Source organism: Coregonus clupeaformis, unplaced genomic scaffold, assembly GCF_020615455.1.
Source record: "Coregonus clupeaformis isolate EN_2021a unplaced genomic scaffold, ASM2061545v1 scaf0625, whole genome shotgun sequence".
In the NCBI taxonomy this organism is placed as follows: domain Eukaryota; kingdom Metazoa; phylum Chordata; class Actinopteri; order Salmoniformes; family Salmonidae; genus Coregonus; species Coregonus clupeaformis.
This window is the reverse complement of record NW_025534080.1, coordinates 74,886-102,500: the sequence shown is the minus strand read 5'-3', so window position 1 is coordinate 102,500 and position 27,615 is coordinate 74,886. Positions and strand designations below refer to the sequence as shown.

The window sequence follows — 27,615 nt, the reverse complement described above, 5'->3', positions numbered from 1 at the left end:
TCTCCGACCACCAGATGAGCGTGCCCAGACGTTTCACCACCCTCAGCCCGATACGCCGCTCCATCACTGGGGAACACACACACTAAGCACTTGGACTGGACACCCCCGGACATTTGGTGACCCCCGGAGCACAGGTACCCACAGGAGGACCCTGAAAGACCCCTGTCACCCCTGGGACTCCTCTTCCCGCCTGTAACCTTGAATAAAGAACTCTGAATTTGAACTTGCGCTCTTGGGTCCTCTTCTGTCCGTGACAGAACGATCTGACCATCATGGACCCAGCGCACTCCCTGACCACGATGGAGGAAGAGCCAGAGAGGACTGCCCTACAGCGACTGGAACGCTCTGAGGGAGACATAAATCGGATGGCTGGCGACATCGCTTCCCTTCTCCAGCTATTCAACCAGCAGCAACAACAGTTCCAACTGCAGCAACAACAGCTAGCCCAAGCCCTGCAACTACTCTCAAGCCCGGCTACTCCACCTGCACCCCCTGGTCCTTTTGTTCCTGTACCACCGATACTCCTTCATCCCTCCGCTGGAGGTCCCAATGCTGCAGGCCCGGCAGTGCTGCCACCAGATCCCCACGCTCCTGAACCAAGGATTGGGAACCCGGAACGTTTGATGGCAACCAGAAGCAAGTAAGACCATTCTTGAGCAGCTGCCGAATCCAGTTTGCACTACAGCCCAGGACTTTCTCAACAGAGGGAGCCAAGGTGGGGTATGTCATCACACATCTCACCGGTCGAGCTCGGTTGTGGGGAACGGCGAATTCGACCGGCAAACCCCAGCCTGTGCCTCCTTCAGTGCCTTTGAGGAGGAGATGTTAAAGGTCTTTGACCTAGGCTCGCCAACAGCCGAGCGTCACAAGCTCTGCTCACCATCCGTCAGGGCAATCGGACAGTGGCAGACTTCTCCATTGACTTTCGTACCTGGCCAGTCAAAGCTCGTTTAACCCAGAGGCACTGGTGCAAGCCTTCCTCCATAGCCTGGCGGACTATATCAAGGACGGGCTTGTTTCCCATGACCCGCCCTCAACGCTTGATGCCGCCATTGACCTTGCCGTTCGCATTGACCGCCGTATACAGACCCGGGAGGAGGGAGAAGGGCCGTCTCAGTCAACCTGCCATCCGTACTCGGGTCGATACCGCTTCTGTCCAGCCCCTGCCTGTCAAGTCCCATAGCCAACTCAATCAGCCTGAGCCCATGGAGATTGGCCGTGCCTCTCTGACTCCCGAGGAGCGTCGGCGCCGTCTAAGCTCCAACCTTTGCCTCTACTGTGGTGGCGAGAATCACCGTGTCGCTACTTGTCCGGCAAAAGCCGCAGCTCACCAGGTGTAGGGGAGATCCGGGTGAGCTCAACAAGCCTTCAGTCTCCCTCCATCCGAAAGACCCTGCTTCATCTCCCGCCTTCAGCTTTCTGACAAGACTCATACATTGGCCGCCCTTGTGGATTCCGGGAGCCGAAGCAAACATCATGGACCCTGAGCTTGCACAGCAACTGGGCGTGAACCATCATCAACTGACACAACCCATTCCTGCACGAGCCCTGGATGGGCATCATCTTGGCACTGTCACTCATATCTCCGCCCCTGTGACAATCCTGCTGTCAGGAAACCACCAGGAGTCCATCCAGTTTCACCTCCTACACTCACCTGGCCAACCACTCATTCTTGGATACCCGTGGCTCCGTCAGCACAACCCCCACATCGACTGGGAGACAGGAACAGTCCGTGAGTGGGGAAGGAGTTGTCACCAGACCTGTTTAAGGGGGCCACCCTGCCCGTTCACCGGGAAGGATCTAGCGCTACCTCCGACATATCCAATGTTCCGGCCTGTTACCACAGCCTGAAAGAGGTGTTCAACAAATCCAAGGCGACATCTCTACCCCCACACAGACCCTATGACTGCGCGATTGATCTCCTGCCTGGCACAGCACCTCCCAAGGGTCGTCTGTATTCACTGTCAGCCCCGGAAAGAAAGGCCATGGAGGACTACATTAATGACTCTCTTGCCTCCGGGATAATTAGACCGTCGTCTTCCCCCCGCAGGAGCGGGATTCTTCTTTGTCGGCAAGAAGGACGGTTCTCTTCGTCCATGCATAGATTACCGGGGTCTGAACGACATCACGGTTAAGAATCGCTACCCACTGCCCTTACTTTCGTCTGCCTTCGAACTGCTGCAGGGAGCCACTGTATTCACTAAGCTGGACCTTCGCAATGCCTACCATCTGGTGCGGATGAGGGAGGGAGACGAATGGAAGACAGCGTTCAACACACCAACCGGCCACTATGAATATCTCGTCATGCCCTTCGGCCTCACCAATGCCCCAGCAGTTTTTCAAGCCCTAGTGAATGATATCCTCAGGGACATGCTAAATACGTTCGTATTTGTGTACCTTGACGATATTTTAATATTCTCAAAGACTCTGTCAGAACACACGCACCACGTCCGGTTGGTCCTGCGCCGCCTGCTGGAGAACTCTCTTTTCGTGAAGGCAGAGAAGTGCGAGTTCCATGCCAAGACCGTTTCATTCCTGGGGTATGTGGTGACCGAGGGCAGCATTCAGATGGATCTCACGAAGGTGTCGGCTGTCACTTCCTGGCCAGTTCCTGAGTCTCGGAAGAAGTTGCAACAGTTCCTGGGCTTTGCCAACTTTTATAGGAGATTCATCAGAAACTATAGCACAGTGGCTGCACCCCCTCACGGCGCTAACCAGCACTAAACAACCGTACCAATGGACATCAGCTGCTGATAAGGCCTTCAATATCCTCAAGACATGTTTCACTTCTGCTCCCATCCTCCAGATGCCAGATGCAGCAAGGCAGTTTGTGGTGGAGGTAGATGCTTCGGACGTGGGAGTGGGTGCAGTGCTTTCTCAAAGAGCAGCTGAGGATGGCAAGATGCACCCCTGTGCCTTCTACTCCCGTCGGCTAACCCCTGCCGAATGCAACTACGACATTGGGAACCGCGAGCTGTTGGCTGTCAAGCTCGCCTTGAAGAATGGCGGCACTGGTTAGAGGGGTCAAAGGAACCATTCGTAGTGTGGACAGACCACAAGAACCTGGAGTATATCCAAACAGCCAGGAGGCTGAACTCCCGTCAACAGCGGTGGTCTCTGTTCTTTACGCGCTTCAATTTCACGCTCTCCTACCGCCCCGGGATCTCGCAACATCAAACCTGATGCTCTTTCCCGGATGTTTCAGAAGGACGAGACCACCGCCATGACAGCTCCCATTCTTCCCAGCCACTTGGTCGTAGCGGCCCTCACCTGGGAGATCGAGAAGCAGGTCATGGAGGCTCTTCGGGACCAGCCAGGTCCAAGCACCAGCGCCCCCAACCGTCTGTTTGTTCCAGCAAATCTCAGGTCACCTGTGATTCAGTGGGGGCACGAATCCCGTCTGGCCTGTCATCCCGGCATCACTCGCACCCTTCATCTGGTCCGCCAGCGGTTCTGGTGGCGGGGGATGAGACGGGATGTCCGAGAATTCATCCGAGCTTGTCCCACTTGTAACCGAAACAAGACTCCCAACCAGCCTCCTGCTGGGTTGCTGCAACCCCTACTCATACCCAAGAGGCCCTGGTCCCACGTTTCACTGGACTTTGTTACGGGCCTTCCGCCCTCTGACGGACACACAGTCATCCTTACCATTGTTGACCGCTTTAGTAAGATGACCCACTTCGTGCCCCCTTCCCAAACTACCCTCTGCTAAAGAGACCTCCCAGGTGGTCCTGGAACATGTGTTTCGTATCCATGGCCTACCCCAGGATATAGTGTCAGACCGGGGCCCGCAATTCTCAGCAACCTTTTGGAAGGAGTTCTGTCATCTCCTTGGGGCCACCGCCAGCCTATCGTCTGGATTCCACCCGCAGTCAAACGGCCAGACTGAACGCATGAACCAGGAGCTGGAGAAGGCACTGAGGTGTGTGGCTTCCCAAAATCCCCGGGCCTGGGCTCAACACCTGCTCTGGGTGGAATATGCCCATAATTCACTCACCAGTTCCTCCACCGGGCTCTCCCCCTTTCAGTGTGTCTACGGGTATCAACCTCCACTGTTTGCCAGCCAGGAGGCGGATGCCACCTGTCCGTCTGCTCTTGCGTATGCCCGCCGCTGCCGCCGCACTTGGGCCCAGGCTCGCACTGTGCTCCTGAAGTCTGGAACCAGCTACGCCGTCGGTGCCAACCGACGGAGGACCCTAGCACCTACTTACCGGGTTGGTCAGAAGGTCTGGCTGTCTGCCCGGATCTGCCGCTGCGGGTTGTATCACGAAAGCTGGCCCCTCGCTTCATTGGTCCTTTTCCTGTGCAGAAAGTCATCAGTCCAACGGCGGTCCGACTTCAGTTGCCCGCTTCCATGCGGGGTCCACCCCACCTTCCACGTCTCCAAGGTCAAGCCGGTCCATGAAAGTCCCCTGGTCCCTGCAGCTCCGGCGCCACCTCCTCCGCGCCTCGTAGATGGCGGTCCTGTCTTCACCGTCCGGCGGCTGCTCCGCTCTAGGCGAAGGGGTAGGGGTCTCCAGTACCTCGTTGATTGGGAGGGATATGGTCCAGAGGAGAGGACCTGGATCCCGGCCAGGAGGATAGTGGACCGGACCCTTATCACTGACTTCCACCGACTACATCCTGATCAGCCTGCAATCCGTAGGGGCCGTCCAAGAGGGGTTCCTAGCCGTCCGGCCCGCCCTGCTCCTGTCTCAGTGCCTGTCCTGTCTCCCGACCGTGACCCTCCAGCTCCTTCTGAGGATGAGGAGATTCACTCGGACCGCTCGGAGGAGTTCTGACCCGCCGCCTGCTCCCCCTCCACCCTCCCGGCATGATGTTGTTCTTGGGACTTCTGGGGCCGTCCCTTGGAGGGGGGGTCCTGTCATGAGCACTCTCTCTCCCTGGTAGCAACATTAATTGCATTCTATTATCTTCCACTCTGCTCACCTCCCTCTCTCTACTCAGCCTAACTAGCTCCACCTGCCCTGCTCTGCTCTTGTTACCTGGCCAGCTGCACTGCATTTCCCACTCACCATCCTCACCTTGCCTCACTCTGTTCTAATTACTCTGCCAGCTGAACTGCATTTCCCCACTACCTCTCCCAGTATATCAAGCCCTGTTTTTCAGCCAAGCCCTGTCAGATCGTCTTCAAACCCGGACCAGTAACCTGCCTGTCTGCGCTCTGACTCCTGTTTGTGATACCGATCCTTTCTTGACTGCCTCCTTGTTCTACTGCCCCGTCTATCCCAACCTGCCTTCTGGACCTCGACTACTCTCCGATCTTCAGCCCCTCCGGTAACTCGTTTCTGCCTTCTGTCTCTCACCACGATATTTGCCCAGCCCTGATCTGTACTTCTGCCTGCCATTCATATTGCTGTTGTGTGTGTGTGTTCCCCCAGGTCTCCGACCACCAGATGAGCGTGCCCAGACGTTTCACCACCCTCAGCCCGATACGCCGCTCCATCACTGGGGAACACACACACTAAGCACTTGGACTGGACACCCCCGGACATTTGGTGACCCCCGGAGCACAGGTACCCACAGGAGGACCCTGAAAGACCCCTGTCACCCCTGGGACTCCTCTTCCCGCCTGTAACCTTGAATAAAGAACTCTGAATTTGAACTTGCGCTCTTGGGTCCTCTTCTGTCCGTGACAGCTGTATTATACCAGGGCTGTATTATACCATACCAGGGCTGTATTATACCATACCAGGGCTGTATTATACCATACCAGGGCTGTATTATACCAGGGCTGTATTATACCATACCAGGGCTGTATTATACCAGGGCTGTATTATACCATACCAGGGCTGTATTATACCATACCAGGGCTGTATTATACTCAGGGCTGTATTATACCATACCAGGGCTGTATTATACCAGGGCTGTATTATACCATGCCAGGGCTGTATTATACCATACCAGGGCTGTATTATACCAGGGCTGTATTATACTATATCAGGGCTGTATTATACCATACCAGGGCTGTATTATACTATACCAGGGCTGTATTATACCAGGGCTGTATTATACCATACCAGGGCTGTATTATACCAGGGCTGTATTATACCATACCAGGGCTGTATTATACCATACCAGGGCTGTATTATACCATACCAGGGCTGTATTATACCATACCAGGGCTGTATTATACCATACCAGGGCTGTATTATACCATACCAGGGCTGTATTATACCATACCAGGGCTGTATTATACCATACCAGGGCTGTATTATACTATACCAGGGCTGTATTATACCATACCAGGGCTGTATTATACCAGGGCTGTATTATACCATACCAGGGCTGTATTATACCATACCAGGGCTGTATTATACCAGAGCTGTATTATACCAGGGCTGTATTATACCATACCAGGGCTGTATTATACCATACCAGGGCTGTATTATACCATACCAGGGCTGTATTATACCATACCAGGGCTGTATTATACCATACCAGGGCTGTATTATACCAGGGCTGTATTATACCATACCAGGGCTGTATTATACCATACCAGGGCTGTATTATACCAGGGCTGTATTATACCAGGGCTGTATTATACCATACCAGGGCTGTATTATACCAGGGCTGTATTATACCAGAGCTGTATTATACCAGGGCTGTATTATACCATACCAGGGCTGTATTATACCATACCAGGGCTGTATTATACCATACCAGGGCTGTATTATACCATACCAGGGCTGTATTATACCATACCAGGGCTGTATTATACCAGGGCTGTATTATACCATACCAGGGCTGTATTATACCATACCAGGGCTGTATTATACCAGGGCTGTATTATACCAGGGCTGTATTATACCAGGGCTGTATTATACCATACCAGGGCTGTATTATACCATACCAGGGCTGTATTATACCATACCAGGGCTGTATTATACCAGGGCTGTATTATACCATACCAGGGCTGTAATATACCATACCAGGGCTGTATTATACCATACCAGGGCTGTATTATATCAGGGCTGTATTATACCAGGGCTGTATTATACCAGGGCTGTATTATACTATACCAGGGCTGTATTATACCATACCAGGGCTGTATTATACCAGGGCTGTATTATACCATACCAGGGCTGTATTATACCATACCAGGGCTGTATTATACCATACCAGGGCTGTATTATACCATACCAGGGCTGTATTATACCATACCAGGGCTGTATTATACCATACCAGGGCTGTATTATACCATACCAGGGCTGTATTATACCAGGGCTGTATTATACCATACCAGGGCTGTATTATACCATACCAGGGCTGTATTATACCATACCAGGGCTGTATTATACCAGGGCTGTATTATACCATACCAGGGCTGTATTATACCATACCAGGGCTGTATTATACCAGGGCTGTATTATACCATACCAGGGCTGTATTATACCAGGGCTGTATTATACCATACCAGGGCTGTATTATACCATACCAGGGCTGTATTATACCATACCAGGGCTGTATTATACCAGGGCTGTATTATACCATACCAGGGCTGTATTATACCAGGGCTGTATTATACCAGGGCTGTATTATACCATACCAGGGCTGTATTATACCATACCAGGGCTGTATTATACTCAGGGCTGTATTATACCATACCAGGGCTGTATTATACCAGGGCTGTATTATACCATGCCAGGGCTGTATTATACCATACCAGGGCTGTATTATACCATACCAGGGCTGTATTATACTATACCAGGGCTGTATTATACCAGGGCTGTATTATACCATACCAGGGCTGTATTATACCAGGGCTGTATTATACCATACCAGGGCTGTATTATACCATACCAGGGCTGTATTATACCATACCAGGGCTGTATTATACCAGGGCTGTATTATACGCTATACCAGGGCTGTATTATACCATACCAGGGCTGTATTATACTATACCAGGGCTGTATTATACCATACCAGGGCTGTATTATACTATACCAGGGCTGTATTATACTATACCAGGGCTGTATTATACCATATCAGGGCTGTATTATACCATACCAGGGCTGTATTATACCATACCAGGGCTGTATTATACCATACCAGGGCTGTATTATACTATACCAGGGCTGTATTATACCATACCAGGGCTGTATTATACCATACCAGGGCTGTATTATACCATACCAGGGCTGTATTATACTATACCAGGGCTGTATTATACCAGGGCTTTATTATACCATACCAGGGCTGTATTATACCATACCAGGGCTGTATTATACTATACCAGGGCTGTATTATACCATACCAGGGCTGTATTATACCATACCAGGGCTGTATTATACTATACCAGGGCTGTATTATTTCCATACCAGGGCTGTATTATACCATACCAGGGCTGTATTATACTATACCAGGGCTGTATTATACCATACCAGGGCTGTATTATACCATACCAGGGCTGTATTATACCATACCAGGGCTGTATTATACCAGGGCTGTATTATACCATACCAGGGCTGTATTATACCATACCAGGGCTATATTATACCAGGGCTGTATTATACCATACCAGGGCTGTATTATACCATACCAGGGCTGTATTATACCAGGGCTGTATTATACCATACCAGGGCTGTATTATACCATACCAGGGCTGTATTATACCATACCAGGGCTGTATTATACCAGGGCTGTATTATACTATACCAGGGCTGTATTATACCATACCATGGCTGTATTATACCATACCAGGGCTGTATTATACTATACCAGGGCTGTATTATACCATACCAGGGCTGTATTATACCATACCAGGGCTGTATTATACCATACCAGGGCTGTATTATACCAGGGCTGTATTATACCATACCAGGGCTGTATTATACTATACCAGGGCTGTATTATACCATACCAGGGCTGTATTATACCATACCAGGGCTGTATTATACCATACCAGGGCTGTATTATACTATACCAGGGCTGTATTATACCATACCAGGGCTGTATTATACCATACCAGGGATGTATTATACCATACCTGGGCTGTATTATACTATACCAGGGCTGTATTATACCATACCAGGGCTGTATTATAACATACAAGGGCTGTATTATACCAGGGCTGTATTATACCATACCAGGGCTGTATTATACCACACCAGGGCTGTATTATACCATACCAGGGCTGTATTATACCAGGGCTGTATTATACCATACCAGGGCTGTATTATACCATACCAGGGCTGTATTATACCATACCAGGGCTGTATTATACTATACCAGCGCTGTATTATACTATACCAGGGCTGTATTATACTATACCAGGGCTGTATTATACCATACCAGGGCTGTATTATACCATACCAGGGCTGTATTATACTATACCAGGGCTGTATTATACCATACCAGGGCTGTATTATACCATACCAGGGCTGTATTATACCATACCAGGGCTGTATTATACCATACCAGGGCTGTATTATACCATACCAGGGCTGTATTATACCATACCAGGGCTGTATTATACTATACCAGGGCTGTATTATACCATACCAGGGCTGTATTATACTATACCAGGGCTGAATTATACCATACCAGGGCTGTGTTATACCATACCGGGGCTGTATTATACCATATCAGGGCTGTATTATACCATACCAGGGCTGTATTATACTATACCAGGGCTGTATTATACCATACCAGGGCTGTATTATACCAGGGCTGTATTATACCAGGGCTGTATTATACTATTCCAGGGCTGTATTATACTATACAAGGGCTGTATTATACCATACCAGGGCTGTATTATACCATACCAGGGCTGTATTATACCATACCAGGGCTGTATTATACCATACCAGGGCTGTATTATACCATACCAGGGCTGTATTATACCAGGGCTGTATTATACCATACCAGGGCTGTATTATACCATACCAGGGCTGTATTATACTATACCAGGGCTGCATTATACCATACCAGGGCTGTATTATACCATACCAGGGCTGTATTATACTATACCAGGGCTGTATTATACTATACCAGGGCTGTATTATACCATACCAGGGCTGTATTATACCATACCAGGGCTGTATTATACTATACCAGGGCTGTATTATACCAGGGCTGTATTATACCATACCAGGGCTGTATTATACCATACCAGGGCTGTATTATACCATACCAGGGCTGTATTATACCATACCAGGGCTGTATTATACCATACCAGGGCTGTATTATACTATACCAGGGCTGTATTATACTATACCAGGGCTGTATTATACATTACCAGGGCTGTATTATACCATACCAGGGCTGTATTATACCATACCAGGGCTGTATTATACCATACCAGGGCTGTATTATACCATACCAGGGCTGTATTATACCAGGGCTGTATTATACCATACCAGGGCTGTATTATACTATACCAGGGCTGTATTATACCATACCAGGGCTGTATTATACTATACCAGAACTGTATTATACCATACCAGGGCTGTATTATACTATACCAGGGCTGTATTATACTATACCAGGGCTGTATTATACCATACCAGGGCTGTATTATACTATACCAGAACTGTATTATACCATACCAGGGCTGTATTATACTATACTAGGGCTGTATTATACAATACCAGGGCTGTATTATACTATACCAGGGCTGTATTATACCATACCAGGGCTGTATTATACTACACCAGGGCTGTATTATACCATACCAGGGCTGTATTATACCAGGGCTGTATTATACTATACCAGGGCTGTATTATACCATACCAGGGCTGTATTATACCATACCAGGGCTGTATTATACTATACCAGGGCTGTATTATACCATACCAGGGCTGTATTATACCAGGGCTGTATTATACCAGGGCTGTATTATACCATACCAGGGCTGTATTATACCATACCAGGGCTGTATTATACCATACCAGGGCTGTATTATACTATACCAGGGCTGTATTATACCATACCAGGGCTGTATTATACCATACCAGGGCTGTATTATACCATACCAGGGCTGTATTATACCATACCAGGGCTGTATTATACCAGGGCTGTATTAAACCATACCAGGACTGTATTATACCATACCAGGGCTGTATTATACCATACCAGGGCTGTATTATACCATACCAGGGCTGTATTATACTATACCAGGGCTGTATTATACCATACCAGGGCTGTATTATACCAGGGCTGTATTAAACCAGGGCTGTATTATACCAGGGCGGTATTATACCATACCAGGGCTGTATTATACCTTACAGGGCTGTATTATACCATACCAGGGCTGTATTATACTATACCAGGGCTGTATTATACCAGGGCTGTATTATACCATACCAGGGCTGTATTATACCAGGGCTGTATTATACCATACCAGGGCTGTATTATACCATACCAGGGCTGTATTATACTATACCAGGGCTGTATTATACCATACCAGAGCTGTATTATACCATACCAGGGCTGTATTATACCATACCAGGGCTGTATTATACCATACCAGGGCTGTATTATACCATACCAGGGCTGTATTATACCATACCAGGGCTGTATTATACCATACCAGGGCTGTATTATACTATATCAGGGCTGTATTATACCATACCAGGGCTGTATTATACCATACCAGGGCTGTATTATACCATACCAGGGCTGTATTATACCATACCAGGGCTGTATTATACCAGGGCTGTATTATACCATACCAGGACTGTATTATACCATACCAGGGCTGTATTATACCATACCAGGGCTGTATTATACCATACCAGGGCTGTATTATACCATACCAGGGCTGTATTATACCAGGGCTGTATTATACCATACCAGGGCTGTATTATACCAGGGCTGTATTATACCATACCAGGGCTGTATTATACCATACCAGGGCTGTATTATACCATACCAGGGCTCTATTATACCATACCAGGGCTGTATTATATACCAGGGCTGTATTATACCATACCAGGGCTGTATTATACCATACCAGGGCTGTATTATACCATACCAGGGCTGTATTATACCATACCAGGGCTGTATTATACCATACCAGGGCTGTATTATACCAGGGCTGTATTATACCATACCAGGGCTGTATTATACCAGGGCTGTATTATACCATACCAGGGCTGTATTATACCATACCAGGGCTGTATTATACTATACCAGGGCTGTATTATACTATACCAGGGCTGTATTATACCATACCAGGGCTGTATTATACCATATCAGGGCTGTATTATACCATACCAGGGCTGTATTATACCATACCAGGGCTGTATTATACCATACCAGGGCTGTATTATACCATACCAGGGCTGTATTATATCATACCAGGGCTGTATTATACCAGGGCTGTATTAAACCAGGGCTGTATTATACCAGGGCTGTATTATACCATACCAGGGCTGTATTATGGCCTGGGTAATGGTGTCATCAGACAGACAGACCGAACTCTCCTCCTGGCCTGGGTAATGGTGTAATCAGACAGACAGACAGACAGACAGACAGACCTTTCCTCCTGGCCTGGGTAATGAGTGACAGACAGACAGGCAGACAGACAGACAGACCGAACTCTCCTCCTGGCCTGGGTAATGGTGTAATCAGACAGACAGACAGACAGACAGACAGACAGACAGACCTTTCCTCCTGGCCTGGGTAATGAGTGACAGACAGACAGACAGACAGACAGACAGACAGACAGACCTTTCCTCCTGGCCTGGGTAATGAGTGACAGACAGACAGGCAGACAGACAGACCTTTCCTCCTGGCCTGGGTAATGAGTGACAGACAGACAGACAGACAGACCTTTCCTCCTGGCCTGGGTAATGAGTGACCCGACACGACAGACAGACAGACAGACAGACAGACAGACAGACAGACATACCTCTCCTCCTGGCCTGGGCAATGGTGTCGGCAGCGGTCTTGCTCATCACCTTGGTGATATAGACAGGACAGTTGACTCTGTTGCCGATGGTGATGGCACGGAACACTGCCTCTGCCTCCAGCTGCACCGCAACACAACACACATTAAAGCGATGGACACACACACACACACACACACACACACACACACACACACACACACACACACACACACACACACACACACACCAACACACCACATATGAACACATACACATCTGAACACACACAGACACACACAAATTACCTCTTCAGGGTGACTCAAGGGGTGTCCCTCAGGTCCAGTGATTCCCATGCTGAGGACTTTACTCTGCTCCTAGACCAGAATAAAAATCTTCATCTTCACCATCATCATGACTGGGTTATAATGGGGTTATGACTGTAGGACTGGTTTATAATGGGGTTATGACTGTAGGACTGGGTTATAATGGGGTTATGACTGTAGGACTGGGTTATAATGGGGTTATGACTGTAGGACTGGGTTATAATGGGGTTATGACTGTAGGACTGGGTTATAATGGGGTTATGACTGTAGGACTGGGTTATAATGGGGTTATGACTGTAGGACTGGGTTATAATGGAGTTATGACTGTAGGACTGGGTTATAATGGGGTTATGACTGTAGGACTGGGTTATAATGGGGTTATGACTGTAGGACTGGGGTTATAATGGGGTTATGACTGTAGGACTGGGTTATAATGGGGTTATGACTGTAGGACTGGGTTATAATGGGGTTATGACTGTAGGACTGGGTTATAATGGGGTTATGACTGTAGGACTGGGTTATAATGGGGTTATGACTGTAGGACTGGGTTATAATGGGGTTATGACTGTAGGACTGGGTTATAATGGGGTTATGACTGTAGGACTGGGTTATAATTGGGTTTATGACTGTAGGACTGGGTTATAATGGGGTTAAGACTGTAGGACTGGGTTATAACGGGGTTATGACTGTAGGACTGGTTTATAACGGGGTTATGACTGTAGGACTGGGTTATAACGGGGTTATGACTGTAGGACTGGGTTATAATGGGGTTATGACTGTAGGACTGGGTTATAATGGGGTTATGACTGTAGGACTGGGTTATAACGGGGTTATGACTGTAGGACTGGGTTATAACGGGGTTATGACTGTAGGACTGGGTTATAACGGGGTTATGACTGTAGGACTGGGTTATAACGGGGTTATGACTGTAGGACTGGGTTATAACGGGGTTATGACTGTAGGACTGGGTTATAACGGGGTTATGACTGTAGGACTGGGTTATAACGGGGTTATGACTGTAGGACTGGGTTATAACGGGGTTATGACTGTAGGAATGGGTTATAATGGGGTTATGACTGTAGGACTGGGTTATAATGGGGTTATGACTGTAGGACTGGGTTATAATGGGGTTATGACTGTAGGACTGGGTTATAATGGGGTTATGACTGTAGAACTGGGTTATAATGGGGTTATGACTGTAGGACTGGGTTATAATGGGGTTATGACTGTAGGACTGGGTTATAATGGGGTTATGACTGTAGGACTGGGTTATAGTGGGGTTATGACTGTAGGACTGGGTTATAGTGGGGTTATGACTGTAGGACTGGGTTATAATGGGGTTATGACTGTAGGACTGGGTTATAATGGGGTTATGACTGTAGGACTGGGTTATAATGGGGTTATGACTGTAGGACTGGGTTATAATGGGGTTATGACTGTAGGACTGGGTTATAATGAGGGTTATGACTGTAGGACTGGGTTATAATGGGGTTATGACTGTAGGACTGGGTTATAATGGGGTTATGACTGTAGGACTGGGTTATAATGGGGTTATGACTGTAGGACTGGGTTATAATGGGGTTACGACTGTAGGACTGGGTTATAATGGGGTTATGACTGTAGGACTGGGTTATAATGGGGTTATGACTGTAGGACTGGGTTATAATGGGGTTATGACTGTAGGACTGGGTTATAATGGGGTTATGACTGTAGGACTGGGTTATAACGGGGTTATGACTGTAGGACTGGGTTATAACGGGGTTATGACTGTAGGACTGGGTTATAACGGGGTTATGACTGTAGGACTGGGTTATAATGGGGTTATGACTGTAGGACTGGGTTATAATGGGGTTATGACTGTAGGACTGGGTTATAATGGGGTTATGACTGTAGGACTGGGTTATAATGGGGTTATGACTGTAGGACTGGGTTATAATGGGGTTATGACTGTAGGACTGGGTTATAATGTGGTTATGACTGTAGGACTGGGTTATAATGGGGTTATGACTGTAGGACTGGGTTATAATGGGGTTATGACTGTAGGACTGGGTTATAATGGGGTTATGACTGTAGGACTGGGTTATAATGGGGTTATGACTGTAGGACTGGGTTATAATGGGGTTAAGACTGTAGGACTGGGTTATAATGGGGTTATGACTGTAGGACTGGGTTATAATGGGGTTATGACTGTAGGACTGGGTTATAATGGGGTTATGACTGTAGGACTGGGTTATAATGGGGTTATGACTGTAGGACTGGGTACCTTAGCAATGAGGTCTCCGTTCTCAGCATGCAGCATCACCACAGCCCCCAACTCCTTCAGGAAGGAGAACGCCTCAAACAACTAGAGAGAGAGAGAGAGAGAGAGAGAGAGAGAGAGAGAGAGAGAGACAGAGAGAGAGAGCAGAGAGAGAGAGAGAGAAGAGAGAGAGAGAGAGAGAGAGAGACAGAGAGAGAGAGCAGAGAGAGAGAGAGAGAGAGACAGAGAGAGAGACAGAGAGAGAGAGAGAGAGAGAGAGAGAGAGAGAGAGAGAGAGAGAGAGAGAGAGAGAGAGAGAGACGAGAGAGAGAGAGAGAGAGAGAGAGAGAGAGAGAGAGAGAGAGAGAGAGAGAGAGAGAGAGAGAGAGAGAGAGAGAGACAGAGAGAGAGAATCAACTGTTAAAGACTACCAGAACCCACTGGATTCTCCAATTACATTGAATGAACTACAGGACAAAATACAAACCCTCCAACCCAAAAAGTCCTGTGGTGTTGATGGTATCCTCAATGAAATGATAAAATATACAGACCACAAATTTCAATGAGCTATACTTAAACTCTTTAACATCATCCTTAGCTCTGGCATCTTCCCCAATATTTGGAACCAAGGACTGATCACCCCAATCCACAAAAGTGGAGACAAATTTGACCCCAATAACTACCGTGGGATATGCATCAACAGCAACCTTGGGAAAATCCTCTGCATTATCATTAACAGCAGACTAGTTCATTTCCTCAGTGAAAACAATGTACTGAGCAAATGTCAAATTGGCTTTTACCAAATTACCGTACAACAGACCACGTATTCACCCTGCACACCCTAATTGACAAACAAACAAAACAAAACAAAGGCAAAGTCTTCTCATGCTTTGTTGATTTCAAAAAAGCTTTTGACTCAATTTGGCATGAGGGTCTGCTATACAAATTGATGGAAAGTGGGGTTGGGGGAAAAACATACGACATTATAAAATCCATGTACACAAACAACAAGTGTGCGGTTAAAATTGGCAAAAACACACACATTTCTTTCCACAGGGCCGTGGGGTGAGACAGGGATGCAGTTTAAGCCCCACCCTCTTCAACATATATATCAACGAATTGGCGAGGGCACTAGAACAGTCTGCAGCACCCGGCCTCACCCTACTAGAATCTGAAGTCAAATGTCTTCTGTTTGCTGATGATCTGGTGCTTCTGTCACCAACCAAGGAGGGCCTTCAGCAGCACCTAGATCTTCTGCACAGATTCTGTCAGACCTGGGCCCTGACAGTAAATCTCAGTAAGATAAAAATAACGGTGTTCCAAAAAAGGTCCAGTTGCCAGGACCACAAATACAAATTCCATCTAGACACCGTTGCCCTAGAGCACACAAAAAACTATACATACCTCGGCCTAAACATCAGCGCCACAGGTAACTTCCACAAAGCTGTGAACGATCTGAGAGACAAGGCAAGAAGGGCCTTCTATGCCATCAAAAGGAACATAAAATTTGACACACCAATTAGGATCTGGCTAAAAATACTTGAATCAGTTATAGAACCCATTGCCCTTTATGGTTCTGAGGTCTGGGGTCCGCTCACCAACCAAGAATTCACAAAATGGGACAAACACCAAATTGAGACTCTACATGCAGAATTCTTCAAAACTATCCTCCGTGTACAACGTAAAACACCAAATAATGCATGCAGAGCAGAATTAGGCCAATAACCGCTAATTATCAAAATCCAGAAAAGAGCCGTTAAATTCTATAACCACTTAAAAGGAAGCGATTCCCAAACCTTCCATAACAAAGCCATCACCTACAGAGAGATGAACTTGGAGAAGAGTCCCCTAAGTAAGCTTGTCCTGGGGCTCTGTTCACAAACACAAACAGACCCCACACAGCCCCAGGACAACAACAACAACAACAACAACACAATTAGACCCAACCAAATCATGAGAAAACAAAAAGAGAATTACTTGACACATTGGAAAGAACAAACAAAAAAACAGAGCAAACTAGAATGCTATTTGGCCCTAAACAGAGAGTACACAGTGGCAGAATACCTGACCACTGTGACTGACCCAAACTTAAGGAAAGCTTTGACTATGTACAGACTCAGTGAGCATAGCCTTGCTATTGAGAAAGGCCGCCGTAGGCAGACCTGGCTCTCAAGAGAAGACAGGCTATGTGCACACTGCCCACAAAATGAGGTGGAAACTGAGCTGCACTTCCTAACCTCCTGCCAAATGTATGACCATATTAGAGACACATATTTCCCTCAGATTACAGCGATCCACAAAGAATTTGAAAACAAACCCAATTTTGATAAACTCCCTTATCTACTGGGTGAAAAACCACAGTGTGCCATCACTGCTGCAAGATGTGTGACCTGTTGCCACAAGAAAAGGGTAACCAGTGAAGAACAAACACCATTGTAAATACAACCCATATTTATGTTTATTTATTTTCCCATTTGTACTTTAACTATTTGCACATTGTTACAACACTGTATATATACATAATATGACATTTGAAATGTCTTTATTCTTTTGAAACTTCTGAGTGTAATGTTTACTGTTAATATTTATTGTTTATTTCACTTTTGTTTACTATCTACTTCACTTGCTTTGGCAATGTTAACACACGTTTCCCATGCCAATAAAGCCCTTAAATTGAAATTGAATTGAGAGAGAGACAGAAGACAGAGAGAGAGACAGAGAGAGAGAGAGAGAGAGAGAGAGAGAGAGAGAGAGAAGAGAGAGAGAGAGAGAGAGAGAGAGAGACAGAGAGAGATCAGAAGACAGAAAGGTGGAATGAGAGAGAGAAAAGAGGGATCATCATTACTTAACATAGAGTTTTAATTGACCACTAGGCAGCATTTCATTATAATACAATTGTCAATATGATATAAAACCAACCTGAGAGTCAGTCATCTGAAACAAATCCTTATAGGCCATATACACCTGGAATGAGTTGATCCCTGAGAGAGAGAGAGAGAGAGAGAGAGAGAGCAGAGCGAGCGAGAGCGAGAGAGCGAGAGAGAGAGAGAGAGAGAGAGAGAGAGAGAGAGAGAGAGAGAGAGAGGAAAAGACACCGATCAACCTGGTCAGTCAATTACTAATATACTAATACCCTTAGTAAAAGTATTTATCTTCAACTCGCAATCTGTGGATTCTATTTGATTAATAGACTGAAATTGTATGTTAAACATCACAGCATAGTCGAAAGATAAATGGGGCGTAGAAATCCGAAGAGGGGTGGCCTGCAGTGATAGGTGGGTGGGATGAGCTGAGGGAGGATGAGGGAGGCTGAGGGAGGCTGAGGGAGGCCGAGGGAGGCTGAGGGTTGGGATGTGGAATTGGAGACACGTGGGAGTGGAGTTGCTGGGTGGGGGATAGAATGACGGTCAAAGATGTTTAAGGGGCAGCTCTTGGGGAGCTGTGGGAGGGACCATGGATCGCTGGTTCGGGTCCCCGTTTTTTGACCTTGTGGGAGATCTGTCGACGTGCTCTTGAGCAGGGCGTTGACCCTGGTTTGCTTCTGTGTGTAACTCTGGATGGGAGTCTGTTAGATGACTAATGTGATGTAGATGTTGAGCGGCTTCACTGCTAGTAGACTGTATGTTTTAAATATTAAATACATATAAAATAATAATAATAATAAAATTTTCTTTAAAACTAACCAACCAACCCAATCAATAATTTCACCCACCAAACCAATCAACTAATAAATCAACCAGTCAGGTGATCAATAGGCCTAGCTTTCTCCTGCACCAGAACCAACCAACCCAATCAATAAACCCACCCACCAAACCAATCAACTAATAAATCAACCAATCAGGTGATCAATAGGCCTACCTTTCTCCTGAACCAGGACCAACCAACCCAATCAATAGACCCACCCACCAAAACCAATCAACTAATAAATCAACCAATCAGGTGATCAATAGGGCCTACCTTTCTCCTGAACCAGAACCAACCAACCCAATCAATAAACCCACCCACCAAAACCAATCAACTAATAAATCAACCAATCAGGTGATCAATAGGGCCTACCTTTCTCCTGAACCAGAACCTCCAGCTCGTCCTTGACCCCCGGGTTCCAGTGCGGCAGGTCGACGTGCAGCGAGTAGTCACAGCAACACTTCCTGTCAGCTGACTCCTGCCAGCGCTCAAACGCCTCCAGCAGGCTGTCACCCAGCTGAGGAGTCACATGGTCAACTGGAGGGGTCAGAGGTCAGAGGATAGAGGTCACAGGAGGTTAAAGGTTCAAGTTTTAAACTTTATCTGTCCCAGAGGGCGGTTTAGCTTTGCAGCAGGGGGCTCATGAGAAAAGCATGTGTGTGTATGAATGTGTGTGTATGTGTATGTGGGTGTATATGTGTGTGTGCGTGTGCGTGTGCGTGTTGATTGGCTAGACGCTTGAGGGAGGAGGTCATGTGTGCTTGTAAAATAGAGGTCATGTTTCAGCCCAGTACGCTCCGAACAAGGAGGAAGTGGTTCTGGCTAAGCAGGCAACGTGACGTCCGTAACACCTGCCAGTGTGTGTGTGTGTGTGCTGCGTGCATGCGCGCCAGTTGTGTGTGTGTGTGTGTGTGTGTGTGTCACTATCACGTGGTCCCCACTCACTGATCATGGTGGTGCCCCCTGCCAGCGCCGCCCTGCTGCCCAGGTAGAAGTCATCTACAGGTGGACAGCCCCGGTGAGGCTTCATCAGACTGGTGTTGACATCTATACCTCCAGGTATCACCATACCACCATTAACCTCCAGGACCCTCACATCATCAGGCACCACCAGGTTAACACCCACCTGTCTATAGAGGAGACAGGGAGGAGGAGAGAGGGAAGAGGGTTAGGAGAGATGAGAGGTTTGAGGGGTGGTAGAGGGAGTGAGGAGGGAGATGGGGGAGTGAGGAGGGAGAGAGGAGGTTAGTGAGGAGGGAGTCAGGAGGGAGGGGGAGGTTGGTGAGGAGGGAGATGGGGGAGTGAGGAGGGAGAGAGGAGGTTAGTGAGGAGGGAGTGAGGAGGGAGTGAGGAGGTTAGTGAGGAGGGAGTGAGGAGGGAGTGAGGGAGGTTAGTGAGGAGGGAGTGAGGAGGTTAGTGAGGAGGGAGTGAGGAGGGAGAGAGGAGGGAGTGAGGAGGGAGAGAGGAGGTTAGTGAGGAGGTTAGTGAGGAGGTTAGTGAGGAGGGAGAGAGGAGGTTAGTGAGGAGGGAGTGAGGAGGGAGTGAGGAAGGAGTGGGGAGGTTAGTGAGGAGGAGTAGGGAGGTTAGTGAGGAGGAGTGAGGAGGGAGTGAGGAGGTTAGTGAGGAGGGAGTGAGGAGGGAGAGAGAGGAGGGAGTGAGGAGGTTAGTGAGGAGGGGAGTGAGGAGGGAGAGAGGGAGGAGGGAGAGAGGAGGTTAGTGAGGAGGTTAGTGAGGAGGTTAGTGAGGAGGGAGAGAGGAGGTTAGTGAGGAGGGAGTGAGGAGGGAGTGAGGAGGGAGTGAGGAGGTTAGTGAGGAGGGAGTGAGGAGGGAGTAGGGAGGTTAGTGAGGAGGGATGAGGGAGTGAGGGAGGTTAGTGAGGATGTTAGTGAGGAGGGAGTGAGGAGGGAGTGAGGAGGGAGTGAGGAGGGAGTGAGGATGTTAGTGAGGAGGGAGTGAGGAGGGAGTGAGGAGGGAGTGAGGAGGGAGTGAGGAGGTTAGAGAGTGAGGAGGAGTGAGGAGGGAGTGAGGAGGGAGTGAGGAGGGAGTGAGGAGGGAGAGAGGATGTTAGTGAGGAGGTTAGTGAGGAGGTTAGTGAGGATGGAGTGGGGAGGGAGTGAGGAGAGAGTGAGGAGGAGTGAGGAGGGAGTGAGGAGGTTAGTGAGGAGGAGTGAGGAGGAGGGAGGAGGGAGTGAGGAGGGAGTGAGGAGGTTAGTGAGGAGAGAGTGAGGAGGTTAGTGAGGAGGGAGTGAGGAGGGAGAGAGGAGGGAGTGAGGAGGGAGAGAGGAGGTTAGTGAGGAGGGAGTGAGGAGGGAGTGAGGAGGGAGTGAGGAGGGAGAGAGGAGGGAGAGAGGAGGGAGTGAGGAGGGAGAAAGGAGGGAGTGAGGAGGAGTGAGGAGGTTAGTGAGGAGGGAGTGAGGAGGGAGTGAGGAGGGAGAGAGGAGGTTAGTGAGGAGGGAGTGAGGAGGGAGTGAGGAGGGAGAGAGGAGGGAGTGAGGAGGTTAGTGAGGAGGGAGTGAGGAGGGAGTGAGGAGGGAGAGAGGAGGTTAGTGAGGAGGGAGTGAGGAGGGAGTGAGGAGGGAGTGAGGAGGGAGTGAGGAGGTTAGTGAGGAGGTTAGTGAGGAGGGAGTGAGGAGGGAGTGAGGAGAGGGAGTGAGGAGGGTGTGAGGAGGGAGTGAGGAGGGTAGTGAGGAGGGAGTGAGGAGGGAGTGAGGAGGTTAGTGAGGAGGGAGTGAGGAGGGAGTGAGGAGGGAGTGAGGAGGGAGTGAGGAGGTTAGTGAGGAGGGAGAGAGGAGGGAGAGAGGAGGGAGTGAGGAGGTTAGTGAGGAGGGAGAGAGGAGGGAGAGAGGAGGTTAGTGAGGAGGGAGAGAGGAGGGAGAGAGGAGGGAGTGAGGAGGTTAGTGAGGAGGGAGAGAGGAGGGAGAGAGGAGGTTAGTGAGGAGGGAGTGAGGAGGGAGTGAGGATGTTAGTGAGGAGGGAGTGAGGAGGTTAGTGAGGAGGTTAGTGAGGAGGGAGTGAGGAGGGAGTGAGGAGGGAGAGAGGAGGTTAGTGAGGAGGGAGTGAGGAGGGAGTGAGGAGGTTAGTGAGGAGGGAGTGAGGAGGTTAGTGAGGAGGGAGTGAGGAGGGGAGTGAGGAGGTTAGTGAGGAGGGAGTGAGGAGGTTAGTGAGGAGGAGTGAGGAGGGAGTGAGGGAGGAGGGAGTGAGGAGGGAGTGAGGAGGGAGTGAGGAGGGAGTGAGGAGGTTAGTGAGGAGGGAGTGAGGAGGTTAGTGAGGAGGGAGAGAGGAGGGAGTGAGGAGGGAGTGAGGAGGTTAGTGAGGAGGGAGTGAGGAGGGAGTGAGGAGGTTAGTGAGGAGGGTGTGAGGAGGGAGTGAGAAGGGAGTGAGAAGGGAGTGAGGAGATCAGTGAGGAGGTTAGTGAGGAGGGAGTGAGGAGGTTAGTGAGGAGGTTAGTGAGGAGGGTGTGAAGAGGTTAGTGAGGAGGGAGGAGGAGATCAGTGAGGAGGTTAGTGAGGAGGGAGTGAGGAGGGAGTGAGGAGATCAGTGAGGAGGTTAGTGAGGAGGGAGTGAGGAGGGAGTGAGGAGGTCGGTGAGGAGGTTAGTGAGGAGGGAGTGAGGAGGTTAGTGAACAGAGGGGAGAGAAAGAGCAGACCATGGATATGTCCCAAATGACACCCTATTCCCTATCTTTGACCAGGGCCCGTCCCCATGTTCACTGAGTAACATCACCTGGTTGCATCGAAGCTAACCAGGGCCTAGGTCACTGGTAGTGCACTATATAGGGAATAGGGTGTCATTTGACCCCATGTTGAGCTTCCATTTAGTGATGTTTTTCTATTGTAACGGTCACCTCTGACCTTCTCATCTAATGGGTTTGAGGAGGCAATGATAGAGGAGCCGAGGAATAAAGGAAATGCATTTGAGATTCTCCCGTGTCCTTACTTTATCAGGCCGTCTTCCACATAGATGTCTGCATACTGAGACTGGTCGTCATTCACTACTCGACCCCCTTTAATCAGCAACCTCTCACTCTGCACACAGGATGGAGGGAGGGATGGAGAGAGGGAGAGAAGGAGGGGGGAAATGGGGGAGAGAGAGGGAGGGAGAGAGGGAGGGAGGAGAGAGGTGGGGAGAGAGAGAGGGAGGGAGAGAGGGAGAAGGGAAGTGGGGAGAGAGAGGCAGGGAGAGAGGGAGGAGAGAGGTCGGGGGAGAGAGGGAGGGAGAGAAGGAGGAGAGAGGTGAAGGGAGAGAGAGGCAGGGAGAGAGGGAGGGAGAAGGAGATAGGTGGGGGAGAAAGATGGAGGGAGAGAAGGAGGAGAGAGGTGGGGGGAGAGAGAGGGAGGAGAGAGAGGGAGGAGAGAGAGGGAGGGAGAGAGGGAGGAGAGAGATGGGGGAGAGAGAGGGAGGGAGAGTGGGAAAAGAGAAACATGGAGAGACAGAGAGAGCGTGAGGAAGAGGGGAAGAGAGGAGAGGTGGAGAGAGAGTATCAGAGTGAGATTGTTTTCAGTCGTGATATTAGAACATTATCGATAATAACTTACTGAATGGAAACATTGCAACAACTATAGGGACAGATAGTATTAGGAAGGATGTGTTTTTTTCTTTTGAAAGGGCGCCCTGATGTTCCGCCATCTCCCGCCGTCAAGGATACACGGCTACAGATAGTGCCCAGGAGAAAGATGGTACGTCTCCCATGGCAACCCAACAGTCTATCTTCTTTGGTGCTGTAGCCTATCGTCTACAGGCTGAAGTGTTACCATGGAGATGTGACTGTCTGGAGCAACACTCTGTCTCTCTGCCTACTTCCTCTGATCTGGCGGACTCACTAAACACACACGCTTAGTTTGTAAATGATGTCTGAGTGTTGGAGTGTGACCCTGGCTATCTGTAAATGATGTCTGAGTGTTGGAGTGTGACCCTGGCTATCTGTAAATGATGTCTGAGTGTTGGAGTGTGACCCCTGGCTATCTGTAAATGATGTCTGAGTGTTGGAGTGTGACCCCTGGCTATCTGTAAATGATGTCTGAGTGTTGGAGTGTGACCCTGGCTATCTGTAAATGATGTCTGAGTGTTGCAGTGTGCCCCTGGCTATCTGTAAATCAATTTTAAAAAACAAGAAAATCGGTCCGTCTGATTTGCTTAATATAAGGAATTTGAAATGATTTATACTTTTACTTTTACTTAAGTATATTTTAACAATTACATTTACTCTTGATACTTAAGTATATTTCAAACCAAATACTTTTAGACTTATTTTACTGGGTGACTTTCCTTTTTATTTGAGTATTAAGGTATGTTTACTTTTACTCAAGTATGACAATTGGGTAGTTTTTCCACCGCTGGCCAGACTACACTACAGACATACATACTACAGACTATATCCAAACATTACCAAGGAGCCTGAAAGCTCTGCATGTATTCAAATAATAGCTTTATTCCACGTTTTCCACAATTGAAATACCTAGTTGCATGGATTGTTTTCTGAATACACCAACTAGGCTAGGCTATCCCCTGTCAGAATAATAAAACCAAGACAGCTCTCTCTCCACAAGCTAGAAAACTCTACATCGGTCTCTCTGTTTCTCTCTCTCTCTCTCTCTCTCTCTCTCTCTCTCTCTCTCTCTCTCTCTCTCTCTCCCCCAGACTATTGTCTTTCTAATTCCAACCTGCAGCACTATATAAAACGTCAGCTCTTCACACAGAGTAAATCCCCTGACAACAACTCAACCAATGTCAGACGGAGACAGGCAGCGCGATGCGGCGAGAACGGATGCATCGACTTGACACGTCGCGGCAGAACTGGTCACCTCTCTCCGCGACGGGGTCTAACATTACGTGGCCTGGCTGGCTGAAATGGGGAGAGTGGGCCAGGGCAGATATCACACAGACCTACTACTCAAGCTGCTCGCTATCAACCGGCGACACTAAGAATTTAATCCCCGCCAACGGTATCAGGAGCTGGGGTTCATCTAGCCTAGGCTATAGTTTGGTAGCACCAGCAGTGCCGCCCTGTTGCCATCGGCAACCACAGCGTGCCCTTAATCTAGGCTATAATCATTGTTTCTCTGTAAAACAGAATATAAGAAACAAAAACTAGCTCCTAAAATACACATTTTGTAAGCCTATAGCCTACCTAGGAACCTCGAGGGGTGACAGGTTAGGCTAAGAATGTGGTGCTGAAATGGACAGCGCCGTAGGCTGTTGACAGCACAATGGCTATTCCGCGCTAGCCAGCCCGCCCGCCCCCCCGAAGGCCAGCCCCGCCAGGTGGGAGTCTTACCGGAAGGTGGGGATACCATTCTCCTGGTGGTCAGTACAGGACATGCTCTCTTTTTCTTTCCCGCAGACAGTGAACTCAGAGCCGGGTAGAACGCCCTAGCTGCAACACCTCCTTTTGTCTTCCGGTGCAGTGCAGTCAGAGGCGCCAGGATGTTCAGTCTCTCTCTCTCTCTCTCTCTCTCTCTCTCTCTCTCTCTCTCTCTCTCTCTCTCTCTCTCTCTCTCTCTCTCTCTCTCTCTCTCTCTGTGTATGTGTGTGTGTGTGTGTGTGTGTACAGAGGCTGGGATAGCTGCCAAAACGGCGCAGTTCAATTCATCAACACACATAGCCTAATAGCCTACCTGGCTGTCACCGGTTCAGGTGATATGGGCAGCCTAGAAAATCTGCGTAGCCTATTTTAGGAACAGCCTAGCTGACTGCATCGCAATGCAGAACAGAGTAGGCTATACACGGAAATGTAGCATCTACAAGCCATTTGCCCTACTTTTAATCAGAGCTGGCCTATGAACATGGGCGACAAAAAAAAACTGTTTCCTTTTACCTTTCCATTCTCCTGACCGGAGTGACACTGCCTCCCTGCCGGGTACTTAATCTCCACACCCGGCCTCCCATCCTCTCTCTCCCCGGGTGAGTTGACCTGAGAACCGCCCCCCCGGACCTCACTGGCCTCACTAGCCGTCTCAGGAACTTCGCCGTCGGAGTGGTCGAGGAGCCTGTCCCGGCTGACGCTCCTGGGAGTCCTGGTTCCTCTTCTTCCCGCGGCATAGTTATCACAGTCTACAGTCTTACTGTCGCAGGTGCCATCCGCCGAGGAAAACATCCCGTAGGATTTCCGTTGGTTCGGCCCGGTTGTAATCGGTCCTGCTAGGTAGACCGGCAGCTCGTTCTCCCGGTTCCACTGCCTCCTGCAGTCAGACATGATAACAATAGCCTATCTAGTCAAAATAACAACAACTGCGGACGTAAAAAGGTTTGAGATTTGATTGAGATTTGATCGGTTAAATGGGTCAAGGCCAGTCTTTTTACGCCGTCGTCGACGGTCTCGCGCTGTGTTTTGGTGCGACGTGAACTTTGACGCGTCTCTATTAGAGGAGAGGACCACGATGATGATGATGTAGCCTGCACTAAAGTGATGTAGTGCTCTAGTTTCTATCGTGGTCCTATCTATAGTCTGGGGGGGAGAGCGAGAGAGAGAGAGAGAGAGAGAGAGAGAGAGAGAGAGAGAGAGAGAGAGAGAGAGAGAGAGAGAGAGAGAGAGAGAGAGAGAGAGAGAGAGAGAGAGAGAGAGAGAGAGAGAGAGAGAGAGAGAGAGAGAGAGAGAGAGAGAGAGAGAGAGAGAGAGAGAGAGAGAGAGAGAGAGAGAGAGAGAGAGAGAGAGAGAGAGAGAGAGAGAGAGAGAGAGAGAGAGAGAGACAGAGAGAGAGAGAGACAGAGAGAGAGAGAGAGAGAGAGAGAGAGAGAGAGAGAGAGAGAGAGAGAGAGAGAGAGAGAGAGAGAGAGAGAGAGAGAGAGAGAGAGAGAGAGAGAGAGAGAGAGAGACAGAGAGAGAGAGAGAGAGAGAGAGAGACAGAGAGAGAGAGAGAGAGAGAGAGAGAGAGAGACAGAGAGAGAGAGAGAGAAGAGAGAGAGAGAGAGAGAGAGCAGAGAGAGAGAGAGGAAGAGAGAGAGAGAGAGAGAGAGAGAGAGAGAGAGAGAGAGAGCAGTGTGTCACAGCTGGAGCCAGTTAGAGATGAAGGACTGGAGTTCAGAAACCACTGTCAGCAGACACCCCCACCCCACCTCCTTCTCTTCCACTCTCTTTACCCCCCTTTCTCCCCATCCTTCTATCCCACCCTGAATATCCCCCCCCTCCCCCCTCCCTCTCTAATAGAATGGGCTGTTGATAGAGCGCTGACATCATCACATCAGGGGATTAACTGGTGACCCACATCTGGAATGGACAAAACAGATTGCTAAACGCTCTGCTGTGTGACTGTTGTTTGTCTGCTGTGTGTGTGTGTCTTTGATGTGTGGCAGTCTAGTGGTTACTTGTGCCAGTAACAAGGTTGCTGGTTTCCCCCCTGTGTCTGTGATGTGCCCTTGAGCAAGGCACTTCCCTATTGCCTGTAAGTCGCTCTGGATAAAGCGTCTGCTCTTTTTATTATTATGTGGTGGTTGGGTGTCTGTTGTGTGTCGGTGCTCTGTGGATATCCACATATTTTAACAGTTGCTGATTTCTGTGTTTCCCTTTTTGTAGTGATGTTTTGACCATTGATTGTCC

General features: G+C 48.7%; 1 protein-coding gene across 1 annotated transcript in view; it reads right to left on the bottom strand.

The window, feature by feature from the left end:
- crmp1 (collapsin response mediator protein 1) overlaps positions 1 to 26,513 on the bottom strand; it is a 34,439-nt gene extending 7,926 nt beyond the window's left edge. The window contains exons 1-8 of the mRNA XM_045216173.1: positions 25,897 to 26,513; positions 23,019 to 23,107; positions 20,028 to 20,212; positions 19,455 to 19,619; positions 18,318 to 18,379; positions 15,423 to 15,503; positions 13,142 to 13,210; positions 12,857 to 12,977 (exon numbers count right to left, since the gene is read on the bottom strand). Coding sequence (XP_045072108.1) covers positions 12,857 to 12,977; positions 13,142 to 13,210; positions 15,423 to 15,503; positions 18,318 to 18,379; positions 19,455 to 19,619; positions 20,028 to 20,212; positions 23,019 to 23,107; positions 25,897 to 26,274 — 1,150 coding nt within the window. The 5' untranslated portion in view covers positions 26,275 to 26,513. The remainder of the gene's footprint in view (positions 1 to 12,856; positions 12,978 to 13,141; positions 13,211 to 15,422; positions 15,504 to 18,317; positions 18,380 to 19,454; positions 19,620 to 20,027; positions 20,213 to 23,018; positions 23,108 to 25,896) is intronic.
- Positions 26,514 to 27,615: the final 1,102 nt, after the last annotated feature.